The sequence below is a fragment of the Mesoplodon mirus genome (genome assembly GCF_964341445.2).
Source record: "Mesoplodon mirus genome assembly, chromosome: 4".
Taxonomy (NCBI): Eukaryota; Metazoa; Chordata; class Mammalia; order Artiodactyla; family Ziphiidae; genus Mesoplodon; species Mesoplodon mirus.
The window spans coordinates 122,985,226-123,003,474 of NC_138979.1; the positions used below are offsets into that span (position 1 = coordinate 122,985,226).

General features: G+C 39.7%; 1 protein-coding gene across 4 annotated transcripts in view; it reads left to right on the forward strand.

Moving 5' to 3' along the window:
* AKAP6 (A-kinase anchoring protein 6) overlaps positions 1-18,249 on the forward strand; it is a 607,701-nt gene that overhangs the window by 585,820 nt on the left and 3,632 nt on the right. For all 4 annotated transcript variants that reach the window (XM_082617945.1, XM_082617944.1, XM_082617947.1 and 1 more), the window contains one exon: positions 12,172-15,662. In XM_082617945.1, the coding sequence (XP_082474071.1) occupies positions 12,172-15,621 (3,450 nt within the window). In that variant the 3' untranslated portion in view covers positions 15,622-15,662. The remainder of the gene's footprint in view (positions 1-12,171; positions 15,663-18,249) is intronic.

Genomic DNA, 18,249 nt, shown 5'->3' on the forward strand with positions numbered 1-18,249 from the left:
GAGTAGTAAATTGAGCAGGTCTGGCCCAGGTCATTAGCTCCACTGGCCATCAGTGTCTTGCCTCTCTGGACTGTAAGCTCAGTATATTCTCTTAGTTGCCAGCTCAAGGGCCCATATCTGAAGAGTTCAGGGTTTGAAATTATTTTTGGTTATTTGTTACATTGAAAAAGGATTTCAAGGGATTAAGGTGACCCTAAGCCTCTAATATTATTTTTTTTATTTTTTAATTTACAAAATGAATTCACATTTTGAGATCGTTTTTCCTCTAGAATGAAATTTTTTTAACGTCTTTATTGGAGTATAATTCCTTTACATTGCTGTGTTAGTTGCTGCTGTATAACAAAGTGAATCAGCTGTATGTATACATATATCCCCATATCCTCTTGGGTCTCCCTCCCACCCTCCCTATCCCACCACTGTAGGTAGACACAAAGCACTGAGCTGATCTCCCTGTGCTATGCAGCTGCTTCCCACTAGCTGTCTGTTTTACATTTGGTAGTGTATATATGTCAATGCTACTCTCTCACTTTTAGATTCATATATATGTGTTAGCATACAGTATTTGTTTTTCTCTTTCTGACTTACTTCACTCTGTATGACAGACTCTAGGTCCATCCACCTCACTACAAATAACTCAATTTCATTTCTTTTTATGGCTTAGTAATATTCCATTGTATATATGTGCCACATCTTCTTTATCCATTCATCTGTCGATGGACACTTAGGTTGCTTCCATCTCCTGGCTATTATAAATAGAGCTGCGGTGAACATTGTGGTACATGACTCTTTTTGAATTATGGTTTTCTCAGGGTATATGCCCAGTCGTGGGATTGCTGGGTGGTATGGTAGTTCTATTTTTAGTTTTTTGAGGAACCTCCATACTGTTCTCCATAGTGGCTGTATCAATTTACATTACCACCAACAGTGCAAGAGGGTTCTTTTTTCTCCATACCCTCTCCAGCATTTATTGTTTGTAGGTTTTTTGATGATGGCCATTCTGACCGGTGTGAGATGCTATCTCATTGTGGTTTTGATTTGCATTTCTCTAATGATTAATGATGTTGAGCATCCTTTCATGTGTTTGTTGGTAATCTGTATATCTTCTTTGGAGAAATGTCTTTTTAGGTCTTCTGCCCATTTTTGGATTGGAGTGTTTGCTTTTTTGATATTGAGCTGCATGAGCTGCTTGTATATCGTGGAGATTAATCCTTTATCAGTTGCTTTATTTGCAAATATTTTCTCCCATAGAATGAAATTTACATTTCTTTGATTTGGGAACATTTGATTTGGGTTACAGTTTGAATTAAGGTCCCAACATTTAAAACTCTCAAGAGCCTCCTTCATGACAGCCCAGGACCAGAGCTTCTATTCCAATGAAGACTGAGTTTTAAAATCTAATCGGAGCTCAGAATCATTACTGTTTTTCCCTTGAGATCTCAAAAAAAGAAAATCCCCCAAGGATTCTACATTTTTAAAAAAAATTTATTTATTTCATTTATTTTTATTTTTGGCTATATTGTGTCTTAATTGCTGTGCACGGGCTTTCTCTAGTTGCGGCGAGTGGGGCTACTCTTCTTTGCGGTGCATGGGCTTCTTATTGCAGTGGCTGCTCTTGTTGCGGAGCATGGGCTCTAGGTGCTTGGGCTTCAGTAGTTGTGGCATGCGGGCTCAGTAGTTGTGGCTTGTGGGCTCTAGAGCACAGGCTCAGTAGTTGTGGCGCACAGGCTTAGTTGCTCCGCGGCATGTGGGATCCTCCAGGACCAGGGCTCAAACTCGTGTCCCCCCACACCGGCAGGCAGACTCCCAACCACTGTGCCACCAGGGAAGCCCAGGGATTCTACATTTTTAACATGTCTAAGGACTCTAGGAATCAGAAGTATAAAATCTCTTGGAAACTTGCTTCAAATACATTTACTGCCTTCTAGGAAAATTCATCCTGAAATTTCAAGCAAATTTTCTAGCCTAAAGTGTAACTTGTATATTCTTCAGTCATTTTTATGGAAGGAACGGTATAGCTCTAGGGAGCTATTCTAGCAATTCTGAGGTTTTTCAGTTCTCCTTAAGTCTAAAAGCAGTTGTCTTTAAAGGAGGCTATTAAAACAAAAATGTAAATCAAATCAAGTCAGATGTATAAACAAAGGTTAAGCCATTTAAGAAAACGAATCATAACTGACTTCCTTGTTAATCATGTTAAACATTGGGCCAATCAGATAATAAACTGAGAAAAGCAAGAAACAAGTTTGGTTGACTGGCACAAGTAAGATGGAAAAGAGATTAAAATATGTACCATTTTTGGTCATTCCAACATTTTTCTTGTTATTTTCTGTGAATGGTGAGTTGTAATCACACTATTAGAATTGAATGGAAACAAACAAAACTAATCCCATACCCCTATTTATCTGAGAGGAGCAAACCATTAAAAACAGCAGTAGCTGGGACTTCTCTGGTGGCACAGTGATTAAGAATCTGCCTGCCAATGCAGGGAACATGGGTTCGAGCCCTGGTCTGGGAAGATCCCACATGCTGCAGAGCAGCTAAGACTGTGCACCACAACTACTGAGCCTGCGCACCAGAGCCTGCGAGCCACAACTACTGAGCCCGCGCGCCACAGCTACTGAAGCCTGCCTGCTCAGAGCCCGTGCTCCACAACAAGAGAAGCCACCACAGTAAGACTGCGCATTGCAACGAAGAGTAGCCCCCACTCGCTGCAACTAGAGAAAGCCTGCGCACAACAACGAAGACCCAACACAGCCAAAAAAATAAATTAAATAAATAAATAATAAATTTAAAAAAAGAAAACAGCAATAGCACAATGTTGGTTCTTAATGTGGACCTTTAGAGAGTGAAAAGACACAACAATTCTCTCAACTACTGGGTTGGCCATAAAGTTCGTTCGGGTTTTTCCACAAAATGTTACCAAAAATCTGAACGAACTTTTTGGCCAACCCAATGATATGTACTTCACAAAGGACACTGATCCTGGATGTGAGTGAACTTTGTCAGCTGATATTTGGTTTTGCAGGCAGACTTCAGCGTGTTGGCAAAGCTCTCCTTGTACATGAAGCTACCTCAGAATTATGCCACAAATCTGTGTTCTTAAAATTCAGTCTGAAAGTTGGGAAACTAAGTCTATGTCAGTAAAACTTCACTTGTTTACAAGACTGTTCACCTCCTCTTTACTACAAATATGCTTTGTAGGTTTTAAAAAATTGTAGGTTTTATTAATGGGAGCTCCTTATCATAAAGGGAGGAACAAGAGTATACTTTTCGCTAAGGCAAAGGTGAGGCAAAAATTACATCCCAAGGCACAAAACTCAAATGTTATGTCAACTTTTGACAGTCAAAAGGCAAACACCAAACAGAATAATGACAGAAGAATGGGGCCAGATGTTATCATTAGGGGAAAAAATCGTTTATGCAACTTAGCATGTGGGTCTGTTGTCATTCAAATAGTTTTACCATGTGGTAGAATGTAGAAAATGCCACCATTTTACTGCGGTTGGGTTTTTTACAACTTTATTGAGTTTATTTTTCTTTTGTACTTCATTTTATTGGTTTCAGTTCTACACAGTACTGAAGAGGTCAGATAAAGAAATTCCTTTTATTTAAAAATCTCTTCCCAAGTTGTTGTTTTTTTAAATTCATTTTTAAATAATCCTAAATGTAGATACTTTCTTGCAACTCTGGGGAAGATTTTCTGGAAAACAGAATATTGACTAAAAACAGAAAAATAAGCCAATTTTCCTATTCAGTCTGTTCTGAATACAACAAAATTTCAATGTTTACACATAAAGCAATATTTAAGATAAAATAATTTATTTTCCAGTGGAAGTAGATTATTTTTCTAGTTATAATACTTTTAATGAAACATTCAGAGTTGGGTGGGAAAACAACTTTTTCCTACAGTGGATGCTTAACGAATAATGATTTATACAATAATTAATTTGTTTAAAAAATAGCTTGATGCAAGGCACTCATCTTTTGCCACCTAGCTTTAATATACCAACACCGAGGTTACTACACCTAAGAGTTATTTAGACATTTTGACAGTAATTAAATTTCTTTAATTTATTGGCACAAACATGTTGCCTCTTAGTCAAAATAGTACTGTGACACTGAAGTTACAGAAAGGGCAGAAAGAAGTGCTTATAATTTGTGTTTCCTTCTTTCTTCTATGGAATTCCTCCTTACAGCCTCACAATCACCCTGTTTATAGAACCTTAAATTTCTTGGCAACCTGTTCTTCACACAAAAAAATCAAACTTAAAAAGTATTAAATAGGATTTTTTTGGTTTTTTGTTTTCAAATGGATACAGAGTCAGGATGGGTTACTGTGTCTGAAGTTGAGGGAAGAGATGTTAGAACAATTGAAGAGTTTCCTGTACATTCTATGGCCTCCACGGTTTCTCCACTTGCACTCTCCTTCCACGACTGGTGCTAGAAGACAAGAAAGGTGGTGAATAGCACCTGGTAGGACCAGGCTCTCAATTTCAACCGCAGCTTTACTGTGGAACCTGGATTCCTTCAGGTTACTCTCAAGCACATCCTGTGCTCCTTTCCTCACCCACCAGCCTCTAGGACCTGCCCTTTCCAAAGCAACGAATGACTTTCTTCTTGCTAATTCACTGGCTTTCCCTCACCTCCCATTCTTCTTATCTTCTCTGCTTCTATAACACCCTTAACCACCTGCTACTTTAAAAGGATTCTTCTCTCAGTTCCCAGAATTGCATACCAGTCCTACTTGGATATTCTTCCTGTGTTTCTTTTGCTGGTTGCTCCTCCTTCCCTTGAAGGTACCCCCAAGGCTCTGCCCCATCTGCCTTTGCTTCTTACTCTTCCCTCTTCTTGCAGTGTCCCCCTCCTCCAACCCTTTCTCTGAATGCCTTTCTCCTCAATGTAGCCTATACAACCCTCAAAATAATAGACAATCAGGCCTCATGTGGCTAAACCTATAGTAGGAGAGTCTGTAGGGTGAAAAGAAGCAACACAGAACTGTGGGACACAGTGTCATTTAACAGTCGGCTTGAGTGGATTTTACAAGGAGGCTTAGCATCAAGGTAATCAAAGGAGGAGAAAATATCAAGAAAAATGGAGTCAAATGCTGTGGAGGAATCAAGTAAAATAAGGGCAAAGGAGAATCAGTTGGACTGGGCTGTCAGAAGGTCACTGTTGACCCTGCCAGAGGGTTCAGCAAATAAGGGCTCTGGTAATCACACTCTTTCTCTCTCTTCAAGAGACTGTTGCATTGAAATGAGTGAAGTTGAACTAAGAGAAGTATTATACACAGGATGGTCTTTCCTTCAACATTTCTGGGAATGATGAGCATGCATTCAGACCAAACAAAGAAGCCTGTAATAAAAAATTATCTTTATTGATAATATATGTACAGTGATGTAAATGAGTTCAGAAATATCTGTTGTAATATTTTTGTAAGCAAGTTCCTCAACAGAGCGAGGATGTCCTGTTATGTTTGATGATGTTACAGGTTCAGAAACTCAGTAGGATGGAGGACTACTATTTGCTTGGGTTTTTTTGGGTTTTTTGTTTTTTGGCTTTTTTTTTATTTTTTGAGGTGAAATTAACATAACAAAATTAATCGTTTAAAGTGAGCAATTCAGTGGCATTTAGTACATTCACAATGTTACATAACCGTCACCTCTATCTAATTCCAAAACATTTTCTAATTCCAAAGCATTTTCATTGCCCCAAAAGGAAACCCCGCACCCATTAAGGAATCGCTCCCCATTCTCCCCCGCTACAAGTCTCTGGCAACCACCAATTTTTTTTTTTTTTTTTTTTTTTTTTTGTGGTACGCGGGCCTCTCACTGTTGTGGCCTCTCCCGTTGCGGAGCACAGGCTCCGGATGCGCAGGTTAAGCGGCCATGGCTCACGGGCCCAGCCGCTCCGCGGCATGTGGGATCTTCCCAGACCAGGGCACGAACCCGTGTCCCCTGCATCGGCAGGCGGGACTCTCAACCACTGCACCACCAGGGAAGCCCTAGCAACCACCAATTTTGATTCTGTCTCTATGGATTTACCTAGTCTGGCTATTTTGTATAAATGGAATTATACAATTTATGGCTTTTGGTGTCTGACTTCTTTCACCTAGCATAATGTTTTTGAGGCTACTAGCTCTTATAACTGAGCAGTAGCACCAGTTATACAGTCAAAAATTCTCCATGTGGTTTTGTCATGGCAAAAAAACCTCAGGACCTTTCCCCAGAGTTCTTCAACAATTTATGAGACCACAGACAAGTCTTTCTTTGCTCATTAAATAATTTTTTGAGAACCTGCTCCCTGCCAGGCACGGTTTTAGTTGCCAGGGCACTAGTGGAAACAGGACAGAGGAGCCCTTGCCCTCATAAAGTTTACAGCTGGGAGGAAAACCCCTGATTCTCAACACTGAGCTCTCTTTCGTCCCTGGTTACTGTTGAAAGCTAAGGCAATTTTTGCTATTGTAAAACTTACTTTAAAACAACATCTAATGGATTTTTCATTTTCAGCTAATTCAGAAATATCTGTGTAGCCAAGACTAGGAAATATGTCCACGTCAGTACTCATTTTAGTGAGATTTGTGAGATGACTTTGGGTTTTACTTGTCTGTTTTGAGTTTCTGATCAGCTTTGTTATTGAAAAAGAGCATTCACTAGAACAGTTTTTGATCATTAGTGTGAGATAGAATTTCAAAGCTTTTTCTGAGCTGAGACAAGTTACTTTAACATTATTGTCAATCTGATAGATAGTGAGCAGGATTTGATTGCTCTAATGTGTCAGTTGTGATAGAATTTCACAGACAATGGACCTGCCTTTTGAAAAAAAAGATTATTTTCAGGAAATAGAAAGTGCTTGAGCTATGGGCCCTGCTGAGGGCTGGACAGGCTTCTTTCCTCATCTGGCTATTATTCCTAAGGGATAAGGACAGTGAGGACATGCAAAGACAAACCCACACCCCATTTGCAGTGCAATGGGAGTGAGTTAGGGGCCTAACTGATGTTGATTTCATTGGATTCCATGCATGTGGTTGCACTAAAGAGCTTAGGCAACAAACCACCAGTCTTAATGCAAACCTTGATAAGGTTATTTAACAGTCAGCTGCACTATCTTCCTCTCTCTTTACAGGCAGTATATGCTGATAGCTGCAGTCCTTGTACCACTACTGTGTGTCAGGCCCTTCCCATAGGACTTTACAGACATCTTATCATTTAAAGCTCCCAACAGTCTCTAAGATAGACACAATGTGCTCTGATTATCTTGAATAGATAAATGGTGGAACTGAGGCACACAGATGTTAAATAACTCATCCAGGATCATACCGCTAACCTGTGAAGGGGGGGATATCCAGGATTCAAACCCAGATCTGTTTGCCCCAAATCCCAAAATGGTTGATAAACAGTGAACATTTTTGCTTTTTATCCTATTTTGCTTTTCATCTATATTTTTTTCTTGCTAACTCTGAATCTATTCTCTGCCCAACAAGCGACAAAGTACTACAAACTCTGAATTCTCATAAAAGCTGTCTTTCTATTTATTAAGGGCTAGCTCTTTCTTATGGTTGTTGATGTTGTTTTTAAAAAGTTTCTACCTCAGTCTAACTTAGGAAAATAATTATGCATCTAATGATCAGACACTTTGGCTTTTGCATTTGGAGGGGTGGGAAAATATTGCATCAAAAAAGCAGAGTGAGTATATGAAGGGGTGGAATATCCCCTCATTTAAATGGATTCCCCCACCCTGATCTATATATTATTTTCTCCCTGTTTCCATCACTGCCTCAGGCTTCCCTGTGTTCTGCTTTTTGCCCTAGGGTAAATATCTTTATTCAATTATGGTTAATGCTGTTTATGTTTTTGTTATTTTTATTTATTGTATGTTTTTGTTGTATTCTACTTTTCCACAGATAAAACTTTCCTCCCAGGGCTTTGCAAGTGGCGTTGCTTAATAAATTCCTGGATCTAGAATAAACAGGGGAACACAAGTTGCAAGACCTCCTAATGGTTTTGGCCATTCTGAGTACCAGAAGTTTGACTGGAACATTCAGTTCATCCTAGCCTTTTTGAGATACTTTAGTTTTTCAAAAGTTGCAACTTTTTAAAGGAAATTAAAGGAATTCAGAGGTAGCTATATCAGAACTCTGTTGGGTTTTTGTTTTATAAAATGTCAGGTTCCTTCGTCTCCACTCTTTAGCTGATAATGTGTTTCTCGTTGCTTATAAAAATCTACCCCGCACCATAACCTAAAATATTATGAAAATACTAGAAATGCAATCCTGGGATACCTAACTCAAAGTCAAGTACAAGTACAGAAGGAAATTAATTTAGATATGTATTACTTGCTGCAACTGGAATATTGGTTCTTTCATCATCATCATCATCATCATATTTCTCTAGCCACTTTTTAGTTACTTTCTCTATATATATTACACTAATATAAATAACCTGCCTCCAAGAATAAAAAATAAAGTAACACCAATTAATTCCACTTGGTCTTGAGCAGATCTGTAAAGATGTGTGTGTGTGTGTGTGTGTGTGTGTGTGTGTGTGTGTTTCTAATTCTTTATATAGAGCCCTTGGTTTAGGCCAAAATTCTGCACCAGTGAAACAAGTTTGTAAATGAAAGGACTTTGCAAAAATGAATTTAATTCAGAATTATCTCTGAAAAGTCAGACTCTCTATTGAAACCTCGTGTACTACTCACCATCCTTTTGGCTTCGCAAATATTCTTAGATTTTTTTCTAAATCCATGCTTGATTTATCACTTTATCAAAGACAGGAACATTTGTGACTTTTTAAAAAGTACCAGACAATTCCTCTAGAGAAAAAACAACAACAAAAAATGCTTAACTGGCTTGAGGATTATTGGCTATTTTGGGCTATCATCAAAGAGAGCATTTGACCAAATAATTTTCCAGCCAGTTAACATCACTCTGTACATATGTCTTTTTTTTTTTTCCAAAGACAACTTTTTTTGTTATATAAATATTGTAATGTCCTTCCTCTTGGAAACTTTTCCTATTTTTTGCCCCCAAGGTATGTTTTATGTTTGAAGTTAAATCTTGGAGAAATGGAGATTTTATTGAAAATATTGACAGAATTTAATTCACAACAGAAAAAAAGTGAATGAGAGCAGAGTGAGTAGCACTTCTTTAATATGTAAACTTTGAAGTCTAAATTGAAGGATTTTCTAATTGATCTTGTCAGATATTCCCTGCAGTTGACATAAAAATTTTTTGGAAGTTATAATAAATTTAAGAGATTTATAGGAAGAAAGAATTAAGAAGGATAAAGGACAATATTACATACAAAGTTTAATCTTCTCCTATGGAAATTTTCCACTCTAACTACTTTATTGAGCAAAAGATTTGTCCTTTTAGATGTTGCTGCAAGTTTTATACTTTTGTAGGCTTGCATTTGTAAAGCCATAAAGGCAGCATTGCGTCAGAAAATGACTGTGTCGTGGAAGGCAAGTCCGAATTACAGGCATCACTTGGGCTAAGCTCCCAGCGCACATCCAGATGGCAAGGTTCCTGCAGCTAGTGTGAGGCCCCCGGTTTGGGACTCTCAGGGGAAATCTGTGCTTCTAAATGTTAAAGTCAACCAGAAAGTTACAGAGAGAACTCCTTTGAAAGACGAGTTCAATTAGTTATTAGCATTCTCAGAGTACAGTGTCTCCAAGATAGTATTTGAAATTAATATACTATTTGATTAGACTGATTGATTGTTTCTACAGCTGAAGATTTTAACATTCATTAGCCGTACTAACTGGTCATTAGTACTTCCTTTATCAGCAAGCAAAGAATAAACAGAAATTCTAATAAAAATTCATCACGGTGAACATACTCCATACCTAAGCGAGCGTGGTGACGGCCAGTGTACTCGATTAACTGCTGTAACGTTGGCAGGGAAGATTCTGTTATAACATTTAAGAATATCCCTTAATTAATGTTTACTTTGTATCTGGACTCTTTTAAACTTAAGTAGGCTATACAGATAATCTCTTACATATCCAGTATAATAAAGTGCTAATGGTTATTTTATACTTAATGTGTTTGTGTGGTATCCTTCAACTATTAGTTTCAGGAAGGACTGAGGACTTCTTAGGAAAGTTCTGTGAATGTGTTGCTGGTAAAGCCTTTTTCCCACTTCTGAGGAAGAAAAGCATCATGGCCTGTTTTTCAACCAGACTGTTAAAATAATTCTGAATTGTAATGCAAATATGCTCACCTGTTAATACTGTGGGACACCTCTCTCTACCTACCATGTCATGAATCCCTTGTGGTTTTTATAATTTTAAAAAAATTTATTTATTTAATTTATTTATTTTTGGCTGCATTGGGTCTTCGTTGCTTTACGCAGGCTTTCTCTAATTGTGGTGAGCGGGGACTACCCTTTGTTGTGGTGCGTGGGCTTCTCATTGCAGTGGCTTCTCTTGTTGCGGAGCACAGGCTCTAGGTGCGTGGGCTTCAGTAGTTGTGGCACATGGGCTCAGTAGTTGTGGCTTGCGGGCTCTAGAGCACAGGCTCAATAGTTGTGGCGCATGGGCTTAGTTGCTCCGCATCATGTGGGATCTTCCTGGACCAGGGCTCGAACCCGTGTTCCCCACACCGGCAGGCAGATTCTGAACCACTGAGCCATGAGGGAAGCCCTCCCTTGTGATTTTAAGAGCAAATTGAAAGGAATGATGAGAAGGGTTCTCCCTTCATGAATTAACTCAAGGCCACTCTAGAGCAATTCTCCATGTACACTGAGAATTATGGCTGCTTTATTCTGACTGCTTCCTCAGCCCTTCACAAGCATGGCCCATTTAGTACTCAGAATTATCTCCAAAGATAGATAGTGCTCACCCCCTTGAAAAAGTGACATGAGGAGACTGCTGCTTGGAAAGGTTAAGCAACTTGCCTGAGGCCATGCAGCTAGTTAGCAGCAGGTCAGCACTTCAGCCGCCCTGCATCGTTCTAGGGTCCCGTTCAAACACCTGGTTACCCTGCATAAGCATAAGCTGAACCGCAGGGTCCTGTTTGAGTTTCTGTTTGTAGGTGAGCCTGTCAGGGCCTGCAGTACCTATATCACCTCTCTTGGCTCTAGCATGAATCCAGACAGCTGGCCAGCAAGTGAGGATGGTGGAGGAATACAGAGTCCAGGAGCCCATTCAGCTTCTATGTCCCAGAATGTGTCAAGCTCCACCAAGCAGGATTAAAATCAAGAAGTCCAAGGAAAGATCAAGGTCCCAACTGTGCAGGCAGAGAGCAGCATAAGAGAATCTGGGCTACTTCATCCTTGGAGTCAGGAAGTCCTCAGATAGCTGTTATTGTAGGGCTGCAGGTGGGCTGGAGGGGGAGGTTAGTGCCTGTTAGAAATAAGGAGGCAATAGTGAGAGAAGTTAACAAGGATCAAAGTGGAATCTCTGTCATAGAGAGGGACTGGGGAAGAGAGGGACTGAGAGAACTGTGATTAAGAAGCTGCCCTGCAGCACTGGGGCCCGAGATGCAAGGTCCAGAAAGATTTAGGTAAGGAAACCAGTCGGAGGTTGCTCACCTTGGGTCTGATTGGGAACAGAGCCAAATTCTGAAGAAGAAGAACCCTGAAAGGGAAGACAGTGGAAAAGATAGACATGTGAGAGCCTCTGGCCTGTGAATGGCTCTACAGGTAGATACAGCTCTATTCTCTTTTCCCAGGCAGAAGCTGCTTCAAGTGGAGAACCCAGAAATAGAAGCAGGAGGGGGTTCACCATATGTGGCTGCAGATAGTACTCCATTATGAACTCCAGAACTGAGATAATATCAGAGTGAATATTCCCTAAAAGATGTCATAAGCAATACTCTTTTTACCTTTATTTACCTGACAGTTTTATCTTCACCCAATCCAAGGTTAAAAATGTATTGATAGAAGAATCAATAGGAAATGGCTAATTCCATATATTACAATTTGACTGTAATAATCTTACATTTTAATCTATGCTATTGCCCTCAGTGACAAATTACTATTGATAGAAAAGCATTTTTCAATAATTTTGGATGTTATTCCAGAGAGGAATAGAGCTGATAATTATGCTACCTTTCAAATTCATGCTTGGGGCAAATTTCTTTTCTGACTCTTCCAAGAGATCTTGAATGGATAAAATTTTCATGCTTGTGTTCCCTAATTCTTCTTCTTTTTTTCCCCTTCTCCTACACAGGAGACTTTGAATGTGATTGATCCTGGCTTGATGGACCTAAATGGGACAAGTGAGGATGCCCTGGAATGGGATGAAACTGACATAAGTAACAAGTTAATTAGTTTGAATGAAGAATCGAATGACCTTGATCAAGAATCCCAACCTGTCTTGCCTTCCTTAAAGCTTGAAGAGACAGGTAGTGAGGACCCTGGTTATGAAGAAGAGGCAGGTGACCACGGGGCATCTCAGTGTGCATCGAGTATCACTGCCCCGTCCAGTCCACACATTTACCAAGTATACAGCCTCCACAATGTTGAGCTCTATGAAGACAACCACATCCCATTCTTGAAAAACAATCCGAACTTCACTAGCACAACACAGTCTAGTGTTTTAACTAAGAGTCTCAGTAAAGACTCGTCATTTTCATCTGCCAAATCTTTGCCAGATCTTCTAGGGGGTTCCAATTTGGTGAAGCCCTGCCCATGCCACGGAGGAGACATGAGTCAAAATTCAGGCAGTGAGAGTGGAATTGTCAGTGAAGGAGACACTGAAACCACTACCAACTCTGAAATGTGCTTGCACAATGTGGTGGATGGGTCCCCAAGTAACCCTGAAACTGAACATCTGGACCCACAAATGGGAGATGCAGTTAACGTGTTAAAGCAAAAGTTTAAAGATGAGGAGGAACAAATTAAGCTTCCAAATAGCTCTCAGTTATCCATTTCACTAAAGCAAAAGTTTAAAGATGAGGAGGAACAAATTAAGCTTCCAAATAGCTCTCAGTTATCCATTTCACCAGTCGGTTGTGTAAATGGAAAAGTTGGAGATTTAAACAGTGTTACCAAACACACCCCTGATTGTTTGGGAGAAGAATTACAAGGAAAACATGATGTGTTTACATTTTATGATTACTCATACCTCCAAGGCTCAAAACTCAAATTACCAATGATAATGAAACAGTCACAGAGTGAAAAAGCACATGTGGAGGATCCCCTGCTTCATGGTTTTTATTTTGATAAAAAATCCTGCAAATCTAAACATCAGGCTACAGAGTTACAACCAGATGCACCTCCCCATGAAAGGATTTTGGCAAGTGCATCTCATGAAATGGATCGCAATTCATATAAAAGTGGTGATGTAGAGAAGACATTCAGTGGCATGCAGAATGCCAAACAGCTCTCCCTTTTATCTCATAGTTCCTCTATTGAGTCTCTTTCTCCAGGGGGTGATTTATTTGCATTGGGCATCTTTAAAAATGGCAGTGACAACCTCCAGCGAAGCACTTCTTTAGAAAGTTGGTTGACATCCTATAAAAGCAATGAAGATCTTTTTAGCTGTCACAGCTCTGGGGACATAAGCGTGAGCAGTGGCTCAGTTGGTGAACTGAGTAAAAGAACATTAGATCTCCTGAATCGTTTGGAGAATATCCAGAGCCCTTCGGAGCAAAAGATAAAGCGAAGTGTTTCCGATATCACTCTTCAAAGCTGTTCCCAAAAGATGTCTTTTCCTGGCCAGCTGTCATTGGACATAGCATCTTCTATCAATGAAGACTCGCCAGCATCTCTTACAGAACTTAGCAGCAGTGATGAGCTCTCTCTTTGCTCAGAGGATATTGTGTTACACAAGAACAAGATCCCGGAATCAAATGCATCATTCAGGAAGCGCCTGCCTCGTTCGGTGGCCGATGAAAGTGATGTCAATGTCAGCATGATCGTGAATGTCTCTTGCACCTCTGCCTGCACTGATGATGAAGATGACAGTGACCTCCTCTCCAGCTCGACGCTCACCTTGACAGAAGAAGAACTATGCATCAAAGATGAGGATGACGACTCCAGTATTGCAACAGATGATGAAATTTATGAAGAGTGCAACTTGATGTCAGGGCTGGACTATATAAAGAATGAGCTGCAGACCTGGATTAGACCGAAGTTTTCCTTGACAAGAGATAAGAGAAGGTGTAATCTCAGTGATGAAATAAAGGGCAGTAAGGATGTAAGTAGTAGTGAGATGAACAATTCCTCTGACACCCTGAACATTGAGGCCCTTCTAAATGGCTCCATAAAACATCTCTCCGAAAATAATGGAAATAGTAAGAATTTACCCCACACCTGTGAGTTAGGGACGAAGGGTGAAAATAAGAAAAATATTTTCAAAGTTAATAAAGATCCATATGTGGCAGACATGGAAAATGGCAATATTGAAAGTATTCCAGAAAGGCAGAAGGACAAACTGAATGAGATTTCAAAGGAATCAGAAAATCTTGGTTCAACTGGGAAAAGGATTTCAGAGAGTGAGCATTGTAAGTGCAAAGCATTTATGGATAGCTCAGATGATTCAAATATTGCTGGAAAGGAATTTGTTCCCCAGATGGTTAGACATGTTCCAAAGAAATGTCAAAATCACCACCATGTTGAAAATCAAAGCACTGCTTCTACTCCCACTGAGAAGTCTTGTCCAGAACTGCCTTCAGAAACCAGTGTTATCAATAGACAGGACTCTGAGGTACTGAAATCTTCATCCAATGATGCACCAAATATGGCTGGAAAATCTGCTGGTTGCTGCCTAGCACTTGAACAAAATGAAACAGAGGAAAATGTTTCTATCAGTGACAACGTTTCCTGTTGCAGCTGTGACCCAGATGTTTTCCATCAAAAAGATGCCGAAGATTGTTCAGTGCACGACTTTGTTAAGGAAATCATTGACATGGCTTCAACAGCCCTAAAATGTAAATCTCAACCTGAAAATGAGGCAGCTGCTCCTACTTCATTAACTCAAATCAAGGAGAAGGTGTTGGAACATTCTCACCGGCCCATCCAGCTGAGAAAGGGGGACTTTTATTCATACTTATCTCTCTCATCTCATGACAGTGATTGCGGGGAGGTCACCAATTACATAGAAGAGAAGAGCAGCACTCCACTGCCACCAGACATGACTGACTCTGGCTCAGAAGACAAGGAAGACACTGAATGCTTCTTCGAGGCCTGTGTTGAGGAGGACCCTGATGAATACCAGTCCTGTTTCTCCAGCGCTCTTCCAAATGAACCTGCAGTTCCCAGTGAAGCTCCAGTGCTACTGCAATCAGCAGCAGGCTCTTCCAAGTTCAGTGATGCTTCTCTCCTCGTCGATGATGCAGACATGATGGCTCTTTCAGGTCCTCCCCCTCCAAAAAGAGGTGATGTAGGAAAGGAAGTGGATGGTTTACCCCAAGCTTGTAATGTCTATGGAGAAAGCTCAGAGTTAACTACTCCTTCAAGGCTGAACGGTGAAAAGGAGAGTTCAGAAAACCCAGGTGAGTCTGGAAGACCAGAAGAACATGATGCTTCTTCAGCCCAATCTAGAGTTCCGGGATTCTCCTCGAAGGCAAAGCAGCCAAAAGACATGGCTGCATTGCATCCCAACCCCAAAACTTTAACCTGTGAAGAAAATCTTCTGAACCTTCATGAAGAACGACATAGAAATATGCATAGGTAGAATGTAACCCTCTCCAAGCATGAAAATCATCTCATTGAAAGGTACGTATAGTCCTCATGTTTTAATATATATATATATTTGATATATTTTAACATATATTTAATATATACATACTTAAAATATGAATTTTAGTCAACAAAGCTATGATAGGAGAAAAGACTAGTCAGGATAGCTGGTCATGGCAGATATTTACCTGAATAAGACATTTAGATGAAAGAAATACTCCCAACAATGCAAGTAACTATGAAGCAAAAGGGGGACATTTTTAGTAACATTACCTTTATTACATCGTTATGGCAAGAAGAATAAAAAATTTGAGGAAGTAGTCAAATAATGTAGGGTCTCAGATTCTTCCATTAAGGGAGGAAAAGAGGTTCTGAAAATTGCAATTATACCCTCTGATCAGAATGCATGCACAGTGACAGTGCTCCCCGCTTCAGCTTCTGTGCACAGAGATGTCCGCTTCCTTCAGTGCCTGGAGATGAACAATGATTAGGTTAAAGGCTGCATCTCCTGATCTGAGCCTTCCTTTTACGCTTCTGTCTAATGTAACTATCATCACATTTGCTTCCCCGGTGGAAGGCTGTGCTGTCACAGCTCCTAATCATGACCAAGTCTGAGGATTCAAATAGGAGGGGAAAGTTGATGTTAAAGAAGAGGCTTTTATTTATCCACACAGAGACTGAGAACAGGCTCAGAAAGCAAATGCAGAGAGAATACGTGACAAGTTAATGGTGTTTTGATAAGAACAGAATTTTTGAATTTTGCCTGAAGGTGACAGGCTGATTTCCATCCAATTTTTTTAAGAAAGTCATTCTATTCTTCATGTTTAATAAGACAGCTATTGATTGATAATTCTGATATGATGATACAGCTCTTAAAGTGACATAAAAATTCTGTTATTTCCCGTTTCTAAGCCCCAATGATGAATATACTTTCTCAATCAAGTTTAAAGAAGAAAATTTCAGTTTCTGAATGTGAGAGTGGTATTTCACCGAAGTGTGAGGTACTGAATGCCATCTCCACCCGTACTCCAGAAGCTTAATGCAGTAACCTAAACTCGTGCTATAGGAAATGAATTACAGAAGCAATCTACCCTAATTTGTTAACTTATTCAAATAACAGTTATTACACTTAACTATGCTAAAGATTATCTTTTTTTGTGGCAGATTGTTTATTTTTTGATGAGCCTAATTACTGATTTTCTAAAAGTAATTTACATTTATTACAAATACATCTTTTAAAATGTGACAGATAAATGTTGTTCCCATAATGTATTATGAAAAAAGTTACTATTTAAAAACACATTATTTAATTTGAAAGATGAATGGCAAACATCATTACTTTTTTTCCTGCAACACCTGTGCCCTCAGCTCATTAAAATGTGTGATTCTGTGTAGAGCTGCTAGAAATGGGGAGTGGGGGGGAATCTATACCATATATATACCCTAAAAATAAACTCAGTATGCAAAATTGAAGAAAAGCATCCTACTTACTAATATAGCTCAACTAATCTTCTGTGTCTCAGACTCTATTTACAATTGGTTGCAAGGGAGAACAAAAGTAGGAGAGAGAGAAATGTATTTTCTGTGAAACATGTCCACATTCTCTATCAGTATGCTATAAAACTGACCATTAAGGAAGAGCAACTGCGATTCCATAAGCTGCTTCAAAACAAGTTCTATTAAAACCAATTGTACCGCCGGCTCTGCTAACCTCCGCAAAAGGGCTGGTAGAGCCTGGCTGATTTTTGTTTTCTGAAAGGGGATCAAGGCTTGAAAGCAACACCACTCTGAGCACGACATCATGTGACTGTGACCCTCTAGTCACCGGTCATGCTGAGATCCGGTCTCAAGAAGCTCTGGCACTGGAGAAGCCTATGGGGTGCACTCCTCCCTTTTTGGTGCTCCGGGGATTTCTTCTCTCTCCTACACAGATATAGAATTGGAATGAAATGTAATGACTCACAGCTCCATCTTTAGACTCAGGGATGGGAATATGCTGATGGATCTGTGTAATCCTCACATTTTACAGGCATGGACAGTGTAAAACTATCAGCCAGCCCACTTTCCAGTTAGCAATATTTTGTGGAACCCTGTGGTTCGATGCCTGGCTGATCTCAGGCAGTGGGAGAAGCAGCCTGATTTTACTTCTGCAGAACTCACATCGCCCCCCAGTGACTTGTTATCAGCCTAAGGCCATTTAGGTAGCCATATGTACTGGGCCTATTCAGTTTTTTCAGTATCATGTAGACAAACATCTGGATGCCTAAACTTTTCACCAGTCATTAACACTGGGCACCTGGTGTAAATATTTACATATTGTTAAAATACTACCAACCAGGACAAGTTATTTTATCCCAAAATGTTGACATGCCTTCTGTGTTAAATGTCAGGAATACATAGTAAAATTATTTGGTAAATAAGAGGTTTCATGTCTATAAAAGCTTAACTGTGGTCATTGTTCTTCCTATAAGAAAAAGCTTTACTTTTTTAAGCCATTTGAAAACCATCAGTTGGGGTGCTCTTTTTATCAGGAAAATAAAGTTCACCAAATTCAGTTTGCTTTTTTTCCCCAGAAATAAGTTCTCAGATGATGAAATTATTGTAATGCCTTCTAGAAGAGCTA